The sequence below is a fragment of the Heterodontus francisci genome, chromosome 8 (genome assembly GCF_036365525.1).
Source record: "Heterodontus francisci isolate sHetFra1 chromosome 8, sHetFra1.hap1, whole genome shotgun sequence".
Lineage (NCBI taxonomy): Eukaryota > Metazoa > Chordata > Chondrichthyes > Heterodontiformes > Heterodontidae > Heterodontus > Heterodontus francisci.
The window spans coordinates 64,839,019-64,856,111 of record NC_090378.1 but is presented as its reverse complement, the minus strand read 5'-3'; the positions used below and the strand labels follow the sequence as shown (position 1 = coordinate 64,856,111).

At 46.6% G+C, this 17,093-nt stretch overlaps 1 protein-coding gene across 3 annotated transcripts in view; it reads right to left on the bottom strand.

Annotated features, from left to right (window-relative positions):
* Positions 1-17,093, bottom strand: part of negr1 (neuronal growth regulator 1) — a 751,054-nt gene that overhangs the window by 107,437 nt on the left and 626,524 nt on the right. For all 3 annotated transcript variants that reach the window (XR_010975514.1, XM_068037244.1, XM_068037246.1), the window contains exon 6: positions 12,687-12,838. Coding sequence is in view for 2 of the 3 variants with exons in the window: in XM_068037244.1 (XP_067893345.1) it covers positions 12,687-12,838 (152 nt within the window). In the remaining variant the exon portion in view is untranslated. The remainder of the gene's footprint in view (positions 1-12,686; positions 12,839-17,093) is intronic.

The following is a 17,093-nucleotide window of genomic DNA, read 5'->3' as shown; positions in this document are numbered from 1 at the left end:
TAGTTTAAAATCTCCCCAACAGCACTAGCAAATCTCCCTGTGATGATATTAATTCCGGTCCTGTTAAGGTGTTACACTAATAAACTTTTTCTGCAAAGTAGTACCAGGTAACAACACCTTTTGGAATTTATGGTAGTTTGCCACTGAATAAAGAACACAAACAGTTCCTGGATGGCTTTCTGGTCTCATTGTTGACCAGATGTCGGGGGCAGGGGGTGTGGGGGGGGGCGCGGGGGAACACAGATGAGTTATTGCAGGTTGCACCAATGCATCCTGCAGACTTAGGAACTGTATTTGAATTGAGGTGGAAGCACCCTAGCTATCCATCTGTCCTAACCCAGGTTTGAGATTTCCAAGCACAATTAAGACCCTTTGCAATCATTCAGAAATACATAACAAACATCTTGTAAACAAAGCAAATTTATCAAAGATGCAATGTATCTTTTAAGCCAAGCTTGGAATGCTTAACCATTACTTCTAGTCTTATCTAGACTTCTGTCCCATTCTTTTCAGCCTGTGCTGTCAGCCAAGGGATTTTTAAAAAATGAAAGACTGGCTTTTGCTTAACAGCACTGTGAAAAGTTACAAGTGATTTCTTTGACCACCCAAAGAAATGTTTGCCAAAACATCTCTTCAACAGTTCCCTTCAAAAGAACAAACTCCCCCTCATAGATCTGATTTAAAAGAAAATATTGCAAATTTTGCACCTATATCGGAATTTCTTAATATGTCTGTGTTTATTAATTATTAAGACTTTCAATGAATTGTCATCATGAGCAAAGCAAACAATGGAATGCAAGCCATGATCCGACCACAGAGACAGTTTTTGACTTGGTCTAAGGTATTAACCACTAGTTAGCATAAAGAACAAAATGAATTAGATAATCTTGTGAACAAAGTTTTGCTGGTTAGCCAGTTACAACTTTACAGTCAGCCCATGCCAAACCCTCACACAACCTCGCAACTCTTTCACTGCTAACCATGCATGCTCATGGGATATGCATTATAGCCATAAATTACAGTTGAAAAGCCTTTACAAATCTTCAAAGATTTGTACACATTAAGGCACCAATACAAGTTAGCTGTGTGATGCAGCATTGGTTTTCTGACATAGCTGCAACAATATGGCACCGGACACAAGGGGACAGACTCAGACTCAAGGAGGACTCAAAAATTACAGGCCCCTGACTCCGTTTACACAAACTAATCTAGACAGTCTTATCTATCGAGCGACATGGGAATCAGATGATGTGAAGCTTCAGGCCACACCCAGGCTATTTCTTGCTTTTATCATTCATGCTCACAGGCATGTAAATAGTATACATTTATTATTTGATCATACAAGCTGGGCCTGAAGGTATTTGCTGGAGTCTGCATTGTAATATTTGTCACTATTTTGTCATTGAGCACATGGAACAGCAGCATGTTGGAACAGCTATTTAGGCTAGATAAGGCAGCACTTTATGTGCCTCTCACAAGTTTGTAAATACCACCACAACACCAACACAATTACACACATTTCAGCGGACACATGTAGTGGGCTTGAAAAAACAGTAATAAGTTAGTCAAAAGACACAAGTAAGGAGGAGCAATGATCGTAGCCGAGGAAGAGAAGGAATTGCTAGCTACCACCAAGAACCCACCTTACGTGGGGAAATGAAGCCGTGTGGTGACATGCGACAGCTGTGTACTGCTCCTAGTATTAGTCATCAGGAAATGAAATGAAATGGCTGGTTATTTTATCTATTACATCAGTCACTTGTTTCCTACATCTGTGCGTGATATGTTAGCTGATAGTGCAGATGTTTCTAATTCTACACTGGAAGAACAGCAGGAACAAAACAAATTATTGTGCTGGTGTCCTTGTCTGCTACTGACAGTACTATCCGTATAGGAACATAGAAACAGGAGTAGGCCATTTAGCCCCTCAAGCCTGTCCCAGTATTCATTGAGATCATGGTTGATCTGTGACCTAACTCTATATATCTGCCTTTGCCCCATATCCCTTAATACCTTTGGTTATCAAAATTCTATCAATTGCAGCTTTAAAATTAACAACTGATTTAGCATCAATTTCCATTTTCAGAAGAGAGTTCTAAACTTGGTATGTAGAAGCGTTTCCTAACATCACTCCTGAAAGGTTTGGCTCTAATTTTTCGACAAAGCCCCCTAGTCCTAGGGTTGGAATTTACTGATTCCCCCCCCGATGACAGAGGTCGTGGCGGGGGGCCCGGAAAATGGCTCCAGGAGAGGCCTGCCACAGGACTCGACGCTGGGAAGGCCCCGCCCCATATTACCAACAGTGGTGAGGCCTCGTGGCAGCCCCCCTGCCACCTGGTGGCAACATCACAATTTGCATATGTTAATGTATTTAAACTAATAAATTAAATACTTAGCCGCTCCTGCCATCAGTGCTGGTTCCATATTGATGGTGGCAGCCGGCACTTCTGCACCTTCAGATCTCCGTTAGGAGATCCGAGGCGGAACACTGGTTGGGAGGGGGAAGGAGGTAAGTTTTCAGGGCGGGTGGGGGGGAGCGGGATTAAACGTTTCCGATCGGTCTAGGGGGTGGTGGGATGGGGTAAAGTTCACAGTTTATTAACTTTGGTGGGGGGCGAGGTCGGGAACACAAGGTAAGTTTTTTTTTTAAGCAGGGAGAGGGTGGGGATAACTTTATTCAATTTTTAACACTCATGTAACTTTAAAAATTTAAATTATATGTACGGGCTGAAAGCCCTTTAAAAATGGCGTCAGCGCTGGCACAACGGCGCCGGATGCTGTTGATGGGAATGGACCACCTGCCCCCTCCCACATCATTGGGGGGCGTGGGGGGGAGGGGGGGTGTTGGGTCCGCCCCGGCCATGTAAATGAGCAGCTGTATTTAACATTGCGGCAGCCCCACGGAGTAAATCCCACGTGTGCACTCTGCCATTCCCCGCCAAGATCAGCAGTAAGCTTGTAAAATGCAGCCACTAGTCTAACTAGTGGAAATAGTTTCTCTCTATTGACCCTATCTATTCCCCTTAATATCTTGAAAACTTGAATCAAATAATCCCTTAAACCTTCTAAATTCCAGGAAATATAATCAATGACCTCTTAAAAGTTTAGTCGTAGTGCATGGCCCGTTTTTGCAGTGTGCGGACCCTTTACATTTTTTAGTGTAGCCGTGCACACGCATTATTTATCACAGAACAAGGCCTGCGCAGTACCTTTCAGGCTGCTACATGGCTGCGCGACCACACAGTGAGCAGGAACACTGAATACAACCCCAGTTTTTATAATCTCTCCACATAATTTAACCCTTGGAATCCAGGTTTCATTCTGGTAAATCTATACTGCACTCCCTCCAAGGCCATTATATAACTTCCTAAGCTAGAACTGCTCACTGGTACATTCTGATCAGGGCTCTTGTAAAGCTGAAGCATGATTTCTATCCCATTGTATTCGAGTCCTCTCGATATAAAGGCCAGCGTTTCATCAGCCTTTTTGATTATGTTCTGTACGTATTCATGACATTTTAATAATCCATGCACTTGCACCCCAAGACTCTTTGGACCTCCCCTGTTTCTAACTTTTCATCATTTAGAAAGTACCCTATTCTATACTTTTTGGGGCCAAAGTGGACATAAATATTGTGCAGTTTAGTTGATGGTGGCCTTGAAAATCAGCAAATGCTGACCTGGATACTGCAGGGGCAACTCCCCATAGCCACTGCCAGAGAAGCATTCCATGACCTGTAGATGTGGTTGATGGCATCATGGCAAGTGCACACAATCCAGTGATAGGCACATAGGAACAGGAGTAGGCCATTCAGCCCATCGAGCCTGTTCCACCATTCAATTAGATCCTGGCTGATCATCTACCTCAACGCCAGTTTCCTGCGGTATCGCCATATCCCTTCATGTCATTAATACCCAGATATCTATTGACTTCTGTCTTGAACATGCTCAATGATTGAGCTTCCACAGCCCTCTGGGTTAGAGAATTCAAAGATTCACCATCCTCTGAGTAAATCCTCTGAGTGAATGAATTGCTCCTCATCTCAGTCTTAAATGGCCTGCCCCTTATTCTGAAACTATGTCCCCTGGTTCTGGACTCACCAGCCAGGGGAAACAGCCTATCCATATCCACCCTGTCATGCCCTGTAAGAATGTTGTAAGTCTCAATGATATCACCTCTCTTTCTTCGAAACTCTAGAGAATACAGGTCCAGTTTCTTCAATCTCTCCTCATAAGACAATCGTGCCACCCCAGGGATTAGTTTGATGAACTTCCATTGCACTCACTCTATGGCAAGTATATCCTTCCTTAGATGAGGAGACCCAAACTGTACACAATACTCCATGTGCAGTCTCACCAAGGCTCTGTACAATTGGTTCCGAAGAAGGGTCACTGACCCGAAACGTTAACTCTGCTTCTCTTTCCACAGATGCTGTCAGACCTGCTGAATGGTTCCAGCATTTCTTGTTTTTATTTCAGATTTCCAGCATCCGCAGTATTTTGCTTTTATATCTGTACAATTGCAACAAGACTTCTTTATTCCAGTACTCAAAACCCCTTGTGATGAACGCCAACATACCATTTACTTTCCTAACTGCTAGCTGCAGCTGCATGCAAGCTTTTAGTGACTCATGAACATGGACACCCAGGTCACCTTTGGACATCAACAATTCGCAACCTCTCACAATTTAGGAAATACTCTGGTGCCCATTAATCTCCCTGTGATGTCTTCTTTCAGTTAGTATCAGTCAAAGCATCAAATATTGTAGTTGGCCTACTTTCAGCATTAAGGTAACAGTGAATTTCCAAAGGATATTGGAGTGGTAACTTTCAGGTAGATGCCGTGGTGCATCCAGTGTGGGAATGAATTTTGATACTGGGGAGACAGTCTACATATCCTATTTTTAAGGATCTTCCAGTTTTGCAGAACTCATCAGCTTTTTTTAACTGCCAGTTTCAGTCTTTTGTTTCATTACATAACATTTCCTTCTTGGTTTAGTCCAGAAAGCAGAGGGAAAATCCTCTCAAATAATTATCTTAAAAAAACCTGTGTTAAACGGGGTCTTTACCAAGCAGTTTCCCAGGGGGTGGTATTGTTATGGTTATTATATGGGACTATTAATCCACAGGTTGTGAGTTGAAGTGCTAGTCCCTGCCTGTTAAGAAATTACTACTCGTACTGATAACTAAAGTTTCAGTCCCAGCTGCACGAACATCTTATGTCCCAGATAAAACTGCTTCATAGTGCCCAAGGTTGCAACCTTTTCTCATTGAAGGGCTGCTTTTCTGATTGTGCTTCACATCAACATTTCTCATCTTTGGTCACCTGGGACTGAATTAAGTGAGCCCACTGTCAGTCCCAGTAGCAGGCCTATAATGGGTACTTTTCATTTTTTAAAAAATTTTAGAGATACAGCACTGAAACAGGCCCTTTAGCCCACCAAGTCTGTGCCAACCATCAACCACCCATTTGTGCTAATCCTACAATAATCCCATATTCCTACCACATCCCTACCTTCCCTCAATTTTCCCTACCACCTACCTATACTAGGGGCAATTTATAATGGCCAATTTCCCTATCAACCTGCGAGTATTTGGCTGTGGGAGGAAACTGGAGCACCCGGCGAAAACCCACGCGGTCACAGGGAGAACTTGCAAACTCCGCACAGGCAGTACCCAGAATCGAACCTGGGTCGCTGGAGCTGTGAGGCTGCGGTGCTAACCACTGTGCCACTGTGCCGCCCTGTTCCAGAAAGTCACGTGGACGGCCGCCTCTCCGCGATCACGCAGCGGTTGGGAGTAGAGACCACCATCAGGTCGTCAGATGACCCCAGAGCAGGTGCTGGCACTATATATAAAGGCCTGCCAGCCCTGCATTCACTCCTGCCTTTTGAAAATAACTGCCTTCCACCATGTCATTTGCTGCACCAGGACCCCGTCAGCTGCGACTGGAGCCCCAGGACCCCTTCAGCTGATGGATAGGCAAGGAGGCTGCAACCGAGACTGCATCGACCATGGCAGAAGGAAGACACTGGGTGCCCCCACGGTTTAGCGATGCCTCCCTCGAGATCCTCCTCCAGACTGCAAGGGAAAAGTGGGAGGTCCTTCAACAGCAATGGCAAGAAGAGGTCCTCCCACCTGACCAAGCAAGCCTGGTTAGAGATCGCTGATAAGGTCAGTGGCTGTGGGGTCACCCCCTCCTTCGCTCCGCCAAGGTCATTGTTCCTTTCCTCTCTCCTTTCGAGGGTTTGCATGAGGCGATGCAGTAGGAAGCGGGACATGGGGAGGGAGGCAGTAAAAAAGCTTTTGCTAAGCGAGTTAAACAACACTGCATCCTGACAGATGCATGGCTGCATAGCCACAGGCTCACCCCCATTAAACCCCCCGAGAGCTGATGATGGATGAGCTATATGGGAAATCCTGGTAAGGGATGAGGGGCTGGCACTAGCAGAATTGTCATATTGATGTTTCAGCGAAATATAACTATCTCCCTCTTTCCACTTGCAGGACAGGATGGCCCACAACACGAGGGAAACATCATGGACTGGTGAAGGGATCCCTGACAATAGGCCTCTCTCCACAACTGAGGAGGAGACACTCAAACTGGCAGGGACTCAGGGTGGCCCTCCATATGTGATGGTGAGACTGGAGTCTCCACGCAGGAGAGTGAGGATTGACTTCCATTGACATACAGCTCAATTCTGGAGACTCACGGCACGCATGGTTGGAATGACCAGATCTGCTCATCCTAACCCACACATTTGTGCTCTCTCATACATGTTGGCGTCGGCAGGTGACTATCAGCAGTCGGAAGATGCACCATCCCATGACTCTCCTGCTCCTTCCACCAATGCAGATACTTGCACCTCGGTGGGTTTCCGTATGGCCTTAGAATCAGGGTCACAAGCAGGTGAGAGCACTGCACACGTGCCCGATCAGGTTGCTGAGGACTGTGGGCGGACAGGGCATGCGGAGCCCCAGGCTGATGATGAGCCTCTGGTGTCGATAGCACAGGGCATGTTGGAGTTGCAGAGAGAGGTAAGGCAACATCTGGTGGAGATGCCAGAGGCCATGGGCAGCCATGAAAATACAATGGAGGAGTCCATCCATGCTATGATTGCTGCCATGTCTCAGGCGTGTGAGCACATGGCTTCCTCTATTGAGGGGTTGGCGACCCTCATAGACAGCCATATTCCAGAGATGTACACAGATCTGCACACCATCGTCTTGGCCATAAGCTCAACGCAGCAGTGAGGGAAGAACAAGATGTCTGGAGTCTTCTCCAGCTTCTCGTGCTTCTCAGCCTGATCAGCAGCCTGCCTCCAGCCCAGCTGCTAGCCCAGGGATCACATCTGGTGGGGGCACTCGCAAACATGTTAAGAAAACCACATAGAGACACTTGGGGAATCATGGGTGTCTGACATCTGACATGTAATGATTTAGATAAAGTTCTTTTGTTCAATTAACTAACGATCACTGCGTAACAGTCATTATTCCATTATGCCCTAATTATGAGCTGCTGACTTCACCCCTCCCCCTTAGTGGAATGCCATTGTAACCACAGCCCTCATTAACAGTTGCTCTCCCATGGGCACCAGCACATTTTACAACTGGACGCAAGTCAGCGAACACAAATGGGAAGGAGGCAGCAAACTACACGCATTGAGGTGAGTCTTTATTGGTTTCTCTGAGTGGGCATCAGGGAGGCTGGAAGTGGGTTATTTTGAGGTCGTCTCTTGTCTCCTTGCTCGATCTGCCTAGCCTTCGGTGCAAGAGCTTCAACATCCAGTCACGCTTCCTCCTCTGTGTCCTCCCCATTGGTTGTGTAAGGCCTCACCCCTCTGCATTGTTAGATTGTGTAGAGCAAAGCAGACCACCACGATAGGAGAAACCCTTGCTGGGGCATACTGCAGGGCTCCACTGGCTCAATCTAGGCAATGGAATCTCATCTTCAGCAGCCCAATGGCCTGCTTGATGGTTGCTCGGGTGGAGCTGTGGCAATTGTTGTATCCCTCCTCTGCTGCATTGCGAGAGTTCCTCACAGGTGTGATTACCCATGTCTTTAACAGGTAGCCCTTGTCCCTGAGAGTCCATCCCTGAAGGCAAGCAGGGGGCCGTGAAAGCTGCGACACTGGGACTGTCGAAGTATGTAGGCAACGTGGCTGCTGCTTGGGAAGCGGACACTCACCTGCAGGAGACGCTTTCGGTGGGTGCAGACCAGTTGAATATTGATGGAATGGGAGTCCTTCCTGTTGATGAAGGTGGCTGGCTGCTCCGAAGGAGCCTTGATGGTCACATGCTTGCAATCTATTACACCTTGCATTAAAGGCCTGCTACCCGACCCGAACCTGACAGGACCCGATGATATGTGTCGGGCTCGGGTTGGTCGGGTCACACTTCCGAGTCTGGCATTTGGGCTCGGGTCAGGTCGGGCCGGATCGGACACGCTCTATCACCACCTCAGGAAGTGACTTTAATGTTAATTTACTTTTTGGACTTTAAAGGTGGTTTTGCTATAGTTATTTTAAGCGTGTGCAGGTAAGGAATAAAGTGAAAAACAGAAGGTAGGTTAACTGATGGTCGGGTCAGGTCGGACGCAGGAAAACATGGAAGGACTCGGGCCAGGTCGGGCTTGGGGTCGGATGGGGTTCTGTTGGGCTTAGGTCGGGTCTCACTTGCAGACCCGAGCAGGCCTTTACCTTGCACCCGGGGAAATTGAGCGATGGCCCTGAATCCAATGGCCCTCTCGGTCTGAACATCAGGGTTGGTCCAGTAGTGCACATAGTTGCTGGCCCTCTTGAACAGGGCATTGGTCACCTCCTTGATGCAGCAGTGGATTGCTGCCTGTGAGAACCCACACATGTCCCCAGAGGATCCTTGAAACAATACAAAAGCATAAAAATTCACCACTGTGATCTTTAAGGCCACTGGCATAGAGCGACCCCCAAATCCCACAGGGTGCAACTCATCCTGCAAGCAGGGTGCATAAGTCCAGGCCTCCCTGGACAGCAGTAGACTTTGCTGACAATGTTGTTGGGACATGTGGAGGTAGCTGATTTGAGTCCGGTATACTCTGGTGCTGGAGGGCCCTACGTGGCATGGCCACCTGCTACTGCTCTTGTTGTGGAGCTTCACAGGCAGACGCAGTTGCCTCCTGGCCCACCCTCCGTCAGACACACTGCATTACGCCATGTAGGTACAAAAAGAGAGTGTATAAGACCCATGTCAGGCGGGCCTACAGAGTGCTCTTGCTGCAGAGAAGACCCTGCCTTGGCAAATGCACTTTTGATACTTCTTCCTGCAGAATCCCTGATGCCCCCCAATGCCCAGCCGTGCTGACAGCTGACCCTCTCAACCAGTAGTCTGGGCAACCAAAGATCTCACACTATCCAAGGCCACAAACACTCCGTTCAGGTGAAGCAGCGATTTACTTGTACTTCTTTCAATTTAGTATACTGTATTCGCTGCTCACAATGTGGTCTCCTCTACATTGGGGAGACCAAATGCAGATTGGCTGACCGCTTTGCGGAACACCTCCGCTCAGTCCGTAAGCAGAACCCCGAGCTTCTGGTTGCTTGCCATTTTAACAGCCCCCGCCAACCCCCCACCTCTCCTGCTCACATCTCTGTCCTGGGATTGCTGCAGTATTCCAGTGAACATCAACGCAAGCTCAAGGAACAGCATCTCATTTATCGATTAGGCACACTACAGCCTGCCAGACTGAACACTGAATTCAATTATTTCAGGGCATGATGGGTCCCCCCTTTTTATGTTTCGTTATTTTTTCTTTTTTTATTTGGTTATTTTATTTCAGATTTTTTTTAGTTTGGTTAGTTTGTTTCTACTGTACCTACCCACTGTTTCTGTTTTAAATTTTTTTTTTAATGTTTGTGCTTGGAGTGCTTTGTGCTTTACAGTCAATTGACACCCTCTCTGTACTAACGCTGTCTTTCACCACACCATTAACAAACCGTTTGCCTTTGTTCCATGACCTTCTGGTCAGTTATTCTCTGTGACCTTGTCCTATCAACACCTTCTCTTTTGTTATCTCTTGCCCCACCCCCGCTTTACTTGCTTAAAACCTTTTACATTTCTAACATTTGTAAGTTCTGAAGAAGGGTCACTGACGTGAAACGTTAACTTTGCTTCTCTCTGCACAGATGCTGCCAGACCTGCTGAGTATTTCCAGCATTTCTTGTTTTTATTTTGAAGCACCCTGCCTTGCCGAGCCCCCAACAACACGATCCCCCCTGTCAGAAACCCCAACAACACGACCCCCTTTGCAGTGACCTCGCTAACACAAATTGCCTTTCAGAGACCCCAAGAACACAACCCTCCCGTCAAAGACTCTGACAACACAACCCTCCCACTTGCAGAGACCACAACAACAGGACCCCTCTTTCCGAATGCACAGTAACAGTCTGACAGTGGCTTCCACACCACCCCCCCTTCCCCTACACGTACTGTTCATGGGTGCCTCCCTGTCACGGCTCTGAAGCCTTTGCTTTGTTGCCTCCAGCTTTTAACAGCCATGAATCTAAAGCCACATGAGTGCCACCTACCGTTTACTAAATCATCATCCCACAATTAAATTGAGGTGGATTAGATGCAAATGTATTACAATCATCTGCTCAGCAATTTAAATCAGCTTCCCGTCGTGTCGTTGCGGCACTGCTGCCTTAGTGCTTTCCTGCCACTGGCAAAATCCGGAAATGGCGTCATGATGCTGGATTTCCGAGCCGACGATTCCGACACGATTCTCCGTCCCCCCACGCCACCATTCCTGCTTTAGACAGCCGAATAAAATTCTGCCCCTGATGTGCAGAGGGGAGAGCAGACTGGAGGACTTCCTGGTGAATCTGTCCCAGGGCCTGCCAAAAACTACCCTCCAAAGGACCAAGATGCAGTTTCAACGGAAGGCTCCGACTGCTTGCCTTTGTTTCAAGCCCTAGTACCCAGACGACCTTGGAGTGAGATTAGGTGGTCAACATTGGTTCAATCCCTTTGATTGCTAGACAACACAGGACATTGTTTGGCTCATCAGTGGCGAGGACCAAACCTAATGTTCCACACGTGTAATTTTAATTTGATTGAGTCCTTTGTTTTGTGTCACTGATGCCCTCTTCCTGAGAAGGATACATGCAATGATATTTGTTCTGGTGGTACAGTGCTTACAACCAGTGCCACTTTACTGGCCCAGTTTCAAAATTGAAACAAGGAAGTAATGCTAGGCAGGACCTCCAGCCATATATTGCACAATTTGCTCAGCATGGCAACAATCTTCTTTAGCATGCAGGATGCAGACTAAAGTCTTGCAGTGATACCAGCAGTCAGGATATTTACCCCACAGAATGTGATTAACTCTTAGACAATTCTGGATACTCCACTGAAAAATGAAACTTATTTGCACTGTTCCTTTTTGTTATCTTAGACTGCAGCCCTGGGAGGACCTTGGTGTAATGGTGCTAAAAATGTTACTATTGCGCTAGACTTAGCTCTCAAGAGATTACACTCACAGCACTGCATGCCTGGCAGGTGTATATTATATTTCAGATAGGGTGTCCAGAGACAATGAAAGATAATTTGACATTCCAGCAACCATCCACCCTCATTGCTACTGTAACAACTCTATTCATTTGAACTTGGAGACACTGCCAAGTCAGACTAGTAGGTAACACTCATGGGGAGGAAGGATAGTCAGTTTTGACAAAAAGCTAACACTGCAATCAGGATTTAAAAATGAAACAGAGACCTGAAAGCTGGAGACAGTCAGGCAGTGAAGTGCTTCTCAGAAGGTTGTAAAGACTTGAGACAGCAGAAAGAAGGATCTACCCTTGGCTAAAGGGCAGAATGCAGAGGAGTTATTGGGGAAGAATTCTGATGTCTGCCTGAAGCAGGCATCTATAATGGATTGAGTGTTTGCCTTCCCCTCCTCCACCTTCCAAATTCCTCTCTAATTCTGTTACTGAAACAACCATGCTTATTGATACCATACGTGCACAGAATGCCATTGAAGGCCAGAGTATGTGAACACACCATAATTCTCCCAGGCCATCTGCTAGCCTGCATGCTATGTCCAGCAATTATTCTCTGGCCACGAGTTAGCTGGAGTTCACGGCAGAAATGGAAATCCCTATGAAGACTGAAAAAAACTCTGTTTTTATCAGGAACATAGATGGTTTATAAAAACTTGAATGTGTGAAATATCCAATTATCCCTGCGCCCACTCCTTTTTCTGAACCGTGTTTGCGTACAAGAACAAAATGGTTTAGTTTTTATTTTCCTTCCCAATTTACTTGCCTCCTTTCTGTAACTGCTGACACATGCTGAGATATGATTCCATGTGTGCAGACAGGTCCTACAGCACCTCACCCAAGGGGCCATTCTTCCTAAGTGAGTCCAGATGTTAAGTGTGTGCAGTTTATTCAACTGCTGGAGGTATCTCAACATATAGCACATTTATCCATTAATCCATTAGAGGAGCTGTGCTGATTTAATTGGTAAATTACATAAAAGGAAGAACAGTTAATTGGAATTACATAGGTAGGTCTTGACAAAAGCACAAAAATACAATGCCATTTGTGAAACAAAAGGAAAGCTTACAAATCTAGCTCTTTTAAGCCCATTTCACCACCACTGTGTTCATTTTGAAACAATAGAAGTGCAGGAATCTTTCACAAGACTTACTGTGTAGAAAATGACTGGCACTACTTGTCCCTAGCTTATTAACAGCCACGCATGTATAGTTGCCATAGTGATCCTCTGTAATGTTGGTAACAGTGAGAATAGATCTGGTACTGAAGTTCTTGATTTGAATCCCCTGTCTGCGAGAGGCCAACCTAATGGATTGACAGAAACAAGTAAGATGATTAGAAAATGATAACTATTGCCAAGCAACAGCAATCACAGCCTTTCCACGCTGCACTGTACATAGGCTGTTTAGTACTGAATTAAATCCACATTCTTGCTGTAAAGAAAATTCTTTTCAAGTGTGAGGGGAAAGCAGGGTACAATGAGACAGAGCCAGAGTGCCCAACTAAAATGATACAGCTCCTGTTAGCATCCATAATATATCCTGGGATCACCAAAAACACTAAAAAAACACTTTTATTGAGTGAATATAACGTGAGAATTGAAAAGGTAATGGTTTTAAAATTCCAAGAAAGACTACTTTGGAATCGATTATTGTTATTTTGCTTAGACATGAATTTTCACCCCAGCAGTTATTAGAAATGAGAGTTATGCTTCAATTTCATAAAGCCCAGATTTCATATGATTCAGATTTCTGTCCATTTTATTTTGCTACATCGTTTCAGCAAATAGAATTTATTTTTACAACATATTTTACCTTTTGTTTGCTGCTTTAAGATTATTTCTTTTTAAATTGAACTCAAATTCTCAAACTGCCTGGGTGGAATTTGGTCTCATGGGGCAGGATTTAAATTCCGGGGTTGAGTTCTGACCCCACACTGCATTGGCAATGCACAGGCATTACGATTTTACTTCAAAATGAAGTTAATTGGCTCAGAGTTGCGTTTGCTATCCAATTAGCAGTGGTGGGTGCAGGAAGGAGGCAGGACACAGGAAGCAACAGGCTCGATTTAAAGGGCGAGCAGCAGCCATTGCTGTGGTTGTTGTTCGTTGGAAGGATGGAAGGAGGAGCTGAGCAGAGGGCCGTGGGTAGGGAGAGCTCCCATTCCAGGGCAGCCTCCCCAGGGCAGCCACCACCCCGCCGCCCCCTTTCCCCCCTCACCGCTTTTCTGACCCCTCACTTGAGGTGCTGCTGGAGGTGTGACAGCACGGAGACATGTCCTTTTTCCTGCCAGTGGCAGGAGAAAGCCTGCAAGACTGATCAAGAAGGCATGGCTGGAGGTAGCTCATGAGGTCAGCAGCAGACGAGTGGTGAGGAGGAACTGGGTCCAGTACAGGAAACGTTTCAATAACCTGCTTAGGTTTGGGAAGGCGAGTCCAAAGATAGACCCAGATGGCATGCCTCCTGGTCAGCAGTCACCAGAATGCAAAGGGAGGGGCATCCTGAGGGCACATAGGGTTCCCCTGACCATAGGGGAGATGTGTGCAGGGCAGCATTGATGACCCATAAGCATAGTTCATAACTCTATTGCTGTTGGGCAGTAAGCAAGTGTGAAGATTGCAACATCACTTGCAAATGAAAAACTGCAAGTGGTGAGGGAGAGCGGCATTTTCCTAACAGCATCTTTCTTCACCTTGTAGGCTGAAAAGAAGAACACCAGGGAGAGGGCACGTTTGGACAGTGGGGTTCCTCAGTTTGCTTCACTGACTCACTTTGAGGATGTGGCTCCTGACCTGGTCAGACTGGCAAGCCACCGGGACGTTGGAGATGTAGAAACGGGGGACCAACATAATCAGGGTGAAAAGATTTCAACATCTCCAGGTTCAGGTAATGTATGGCAATTTTATGTCACTGCATACGCTGTCATCTCATTATTTTAAACAGCAGAACCTTCTGTTGATTGTCCCGATTTTTCATGACCACCTTCTCTTATCTCTCCCACAGGGCCAGCTGCAGAGGGGGATGGATTGACACAGCGCCAGAATGTTTCCGAGGAGTCAGAGGAGGAAGACACATCAGAGCCTGCACCATCACATCTTTCTTGCGCACCCTCCACAAGTGGAGATACTTGCACCTCGGCAGATCCGCGTGTGGTATTAGAAGCAATGGCATAGGGTGAAGTGCACATCACTTCAGAGCAGGAGGAGACAGGGGAGGCAGAGTTAGTTGTTGCCAGTCCCCCTTGGAGGACAGGCGCAGCCCTGCTCAGCAGGGTGAAGATGCATTGCCTATAGAGTCACGAAACAGGTAGCTCTACCTGAAGAGCCAGTCTGAGATGTGTGCCCACATGGTGGAGTTACCTGAGGCACTGCAGAGTGATGGGATGACAATGGAAGGGTCCATTCATCTCATGTGCTTCACAATGTCTCAGTGATTTGAGCGCATAAGCTCCTCCATTGACAGCGTGGCCAAACTGATGGAGAGCCATATGCGGCATCACTCAAAGTAGATGCAGGAACAGTGCACTGACATGCATAAAATGATGATGATGAGAGGGCCACCTCTCACAGAGCTCCATCATAATCCTCTGCTTTCATGCCCTCGCCAACGGGACGAAGCATCTGTAGAGTTATGCCCTGTGGCAGAGCCTGCCTCTGCAGTGATGCCGGTGTAGCAGCCTCTGGGAGGTGCTCCTCAGCACCTCCACAATGAGGCCAACTGCCACGGGCATCTCAGTCACAGACAGGCACTAGCCTCCACCTCATCCTCAGCTACAGGGGGAGACTGGTAGGAATGGTCGTGAGAGGAACCCACTGCGTTAGCAATGTCACATTGTGGGTCACTTGGGTGTTTCTGTTGTAAATTATATCAAACTGCAATGTGATAAAGCACTGGGCATATTGTTATACTAAGGTAGACTTGTGTATTTCCATTTTATCATGGTAAGAGGCAGGATAATGGAAAATAGGGTTAGCAAAGTAAAGGAGTGCATTGGGGAACAGGGGGTCACGTGGAGGCTCTACAGCCTTGCAGTGTTTGTGCCATTGGAAGGTTGCTGACTTTTGTTGCTAATGGATGCTTCCTCTCATGAAGATGAAGTAGACTCTCATCTCCAAATGTCCTGCAGACTGAGTCACTTCGTGAAACATGTCTGGATCACAGTGACCCTAACGTCTCTGCCATCCTGATGGGCGCTCTGTCTCCTAAGCTTACTACAGCGACATCCCTGCAAAGCATGGGACCATTCTGCAGTTCTCCTTCAGCTTCCTCCTCATCTTTTCCTCCTCTGAGGAGCTGTGCCATTCCTGCACTTCTCCCCCTTCAAGGTTGACACCTCTCTGGAGGGCCGTGTTATGGAAAGCACAGCAGACCACCACAATGCGCAAGAACCTTGAGGGAATGTATTGGAGGGCGCCATCCTACCAATCAAGGCACCTGAACCTCATCTTCAGGAGGCCATTGGCCTGCTCAATGATGACCCTTGTACTCAGGTGGCATCGGCTGTAGTGTCTCTCAGCCTCCATGGCAGGGTAACAGATTGGAGTCATCAGCCATCACTTCAAGGGATAAGCCTCGTCGGCTAATAGCCATCCACAGATTTCCGATGGTTCTATGAAGAGCAGCAGCGATTGCCAGAGGATAAAGGTCTGTGATGTGTAAAATGGGCTCATAGCGGTTTGGCAGTTGATTCTTCATTGCGCCCAAACTTCTTTTCACTGAAGTTCACAGACCAGACGCTCCACAAATCAATGGATAAACAGATCCGGCTCAGGAAAATGGTGACAGCTGGAGTAAACCTACCTGAGGCTGCAGTACACACAGGCCAATTGGCCTATCCCTTCAAAACACCATGAAAGCACCACCATGGCACATAGCAGACAAGACCAGATGGCCCAGGCAGAAGGTCCAGAGAAGGTTGCCCCCAGCAGACATTTCTCAGGATCACGCTGCCTTGAGGGGAGGGTCGTCACTTCATTCTCGTGAGCTATTTCTAGCTCATGATTAGCTGCTTACCTCTTACATCACAGGACCTCAAGTTGTAACTATGAGAAACCTACTAGAGTAGGAAAAAGGGAAGTTTAGATACCCAGGGAAAGCAGGGTAGGGAAGAGTAGGAAGACTAATTACTATTCTAGAAGTGGTCACAGTAAAGGAGAAACTGTGCTTAACTCCTGCTTAAGTATTCATGGAGATGTAAAGAGGAAAGATTTGCATTTATATTGCGTCTTTTACAAACTCAGGACATCTCAAAGTGTTTTAGTCAATTAAGTACTTTTGAAGTGTTATCACTATTGAAATGTAGGAACTATGGCAGCCAATTTGTGCATAGCAAGGTCTCAAAAACAGCAATGTGATAATAGCCAGATAATTTGTCTTCAGTGTTGGTGAGGGGTAAGTATTAGCCAGGACACCAAGGAGAACGGCCTTGCTCTTCTTCAAAATGGTGTCATGGCATCATTTATGTCCACCTGAGACGGCAGTAAGGGCCTCGGTTTAAAGTCTTATCAGAAGGTTCATGCAGAAGAAAAGCCTTCAATCAGTACAATCAGTACACAATAGAA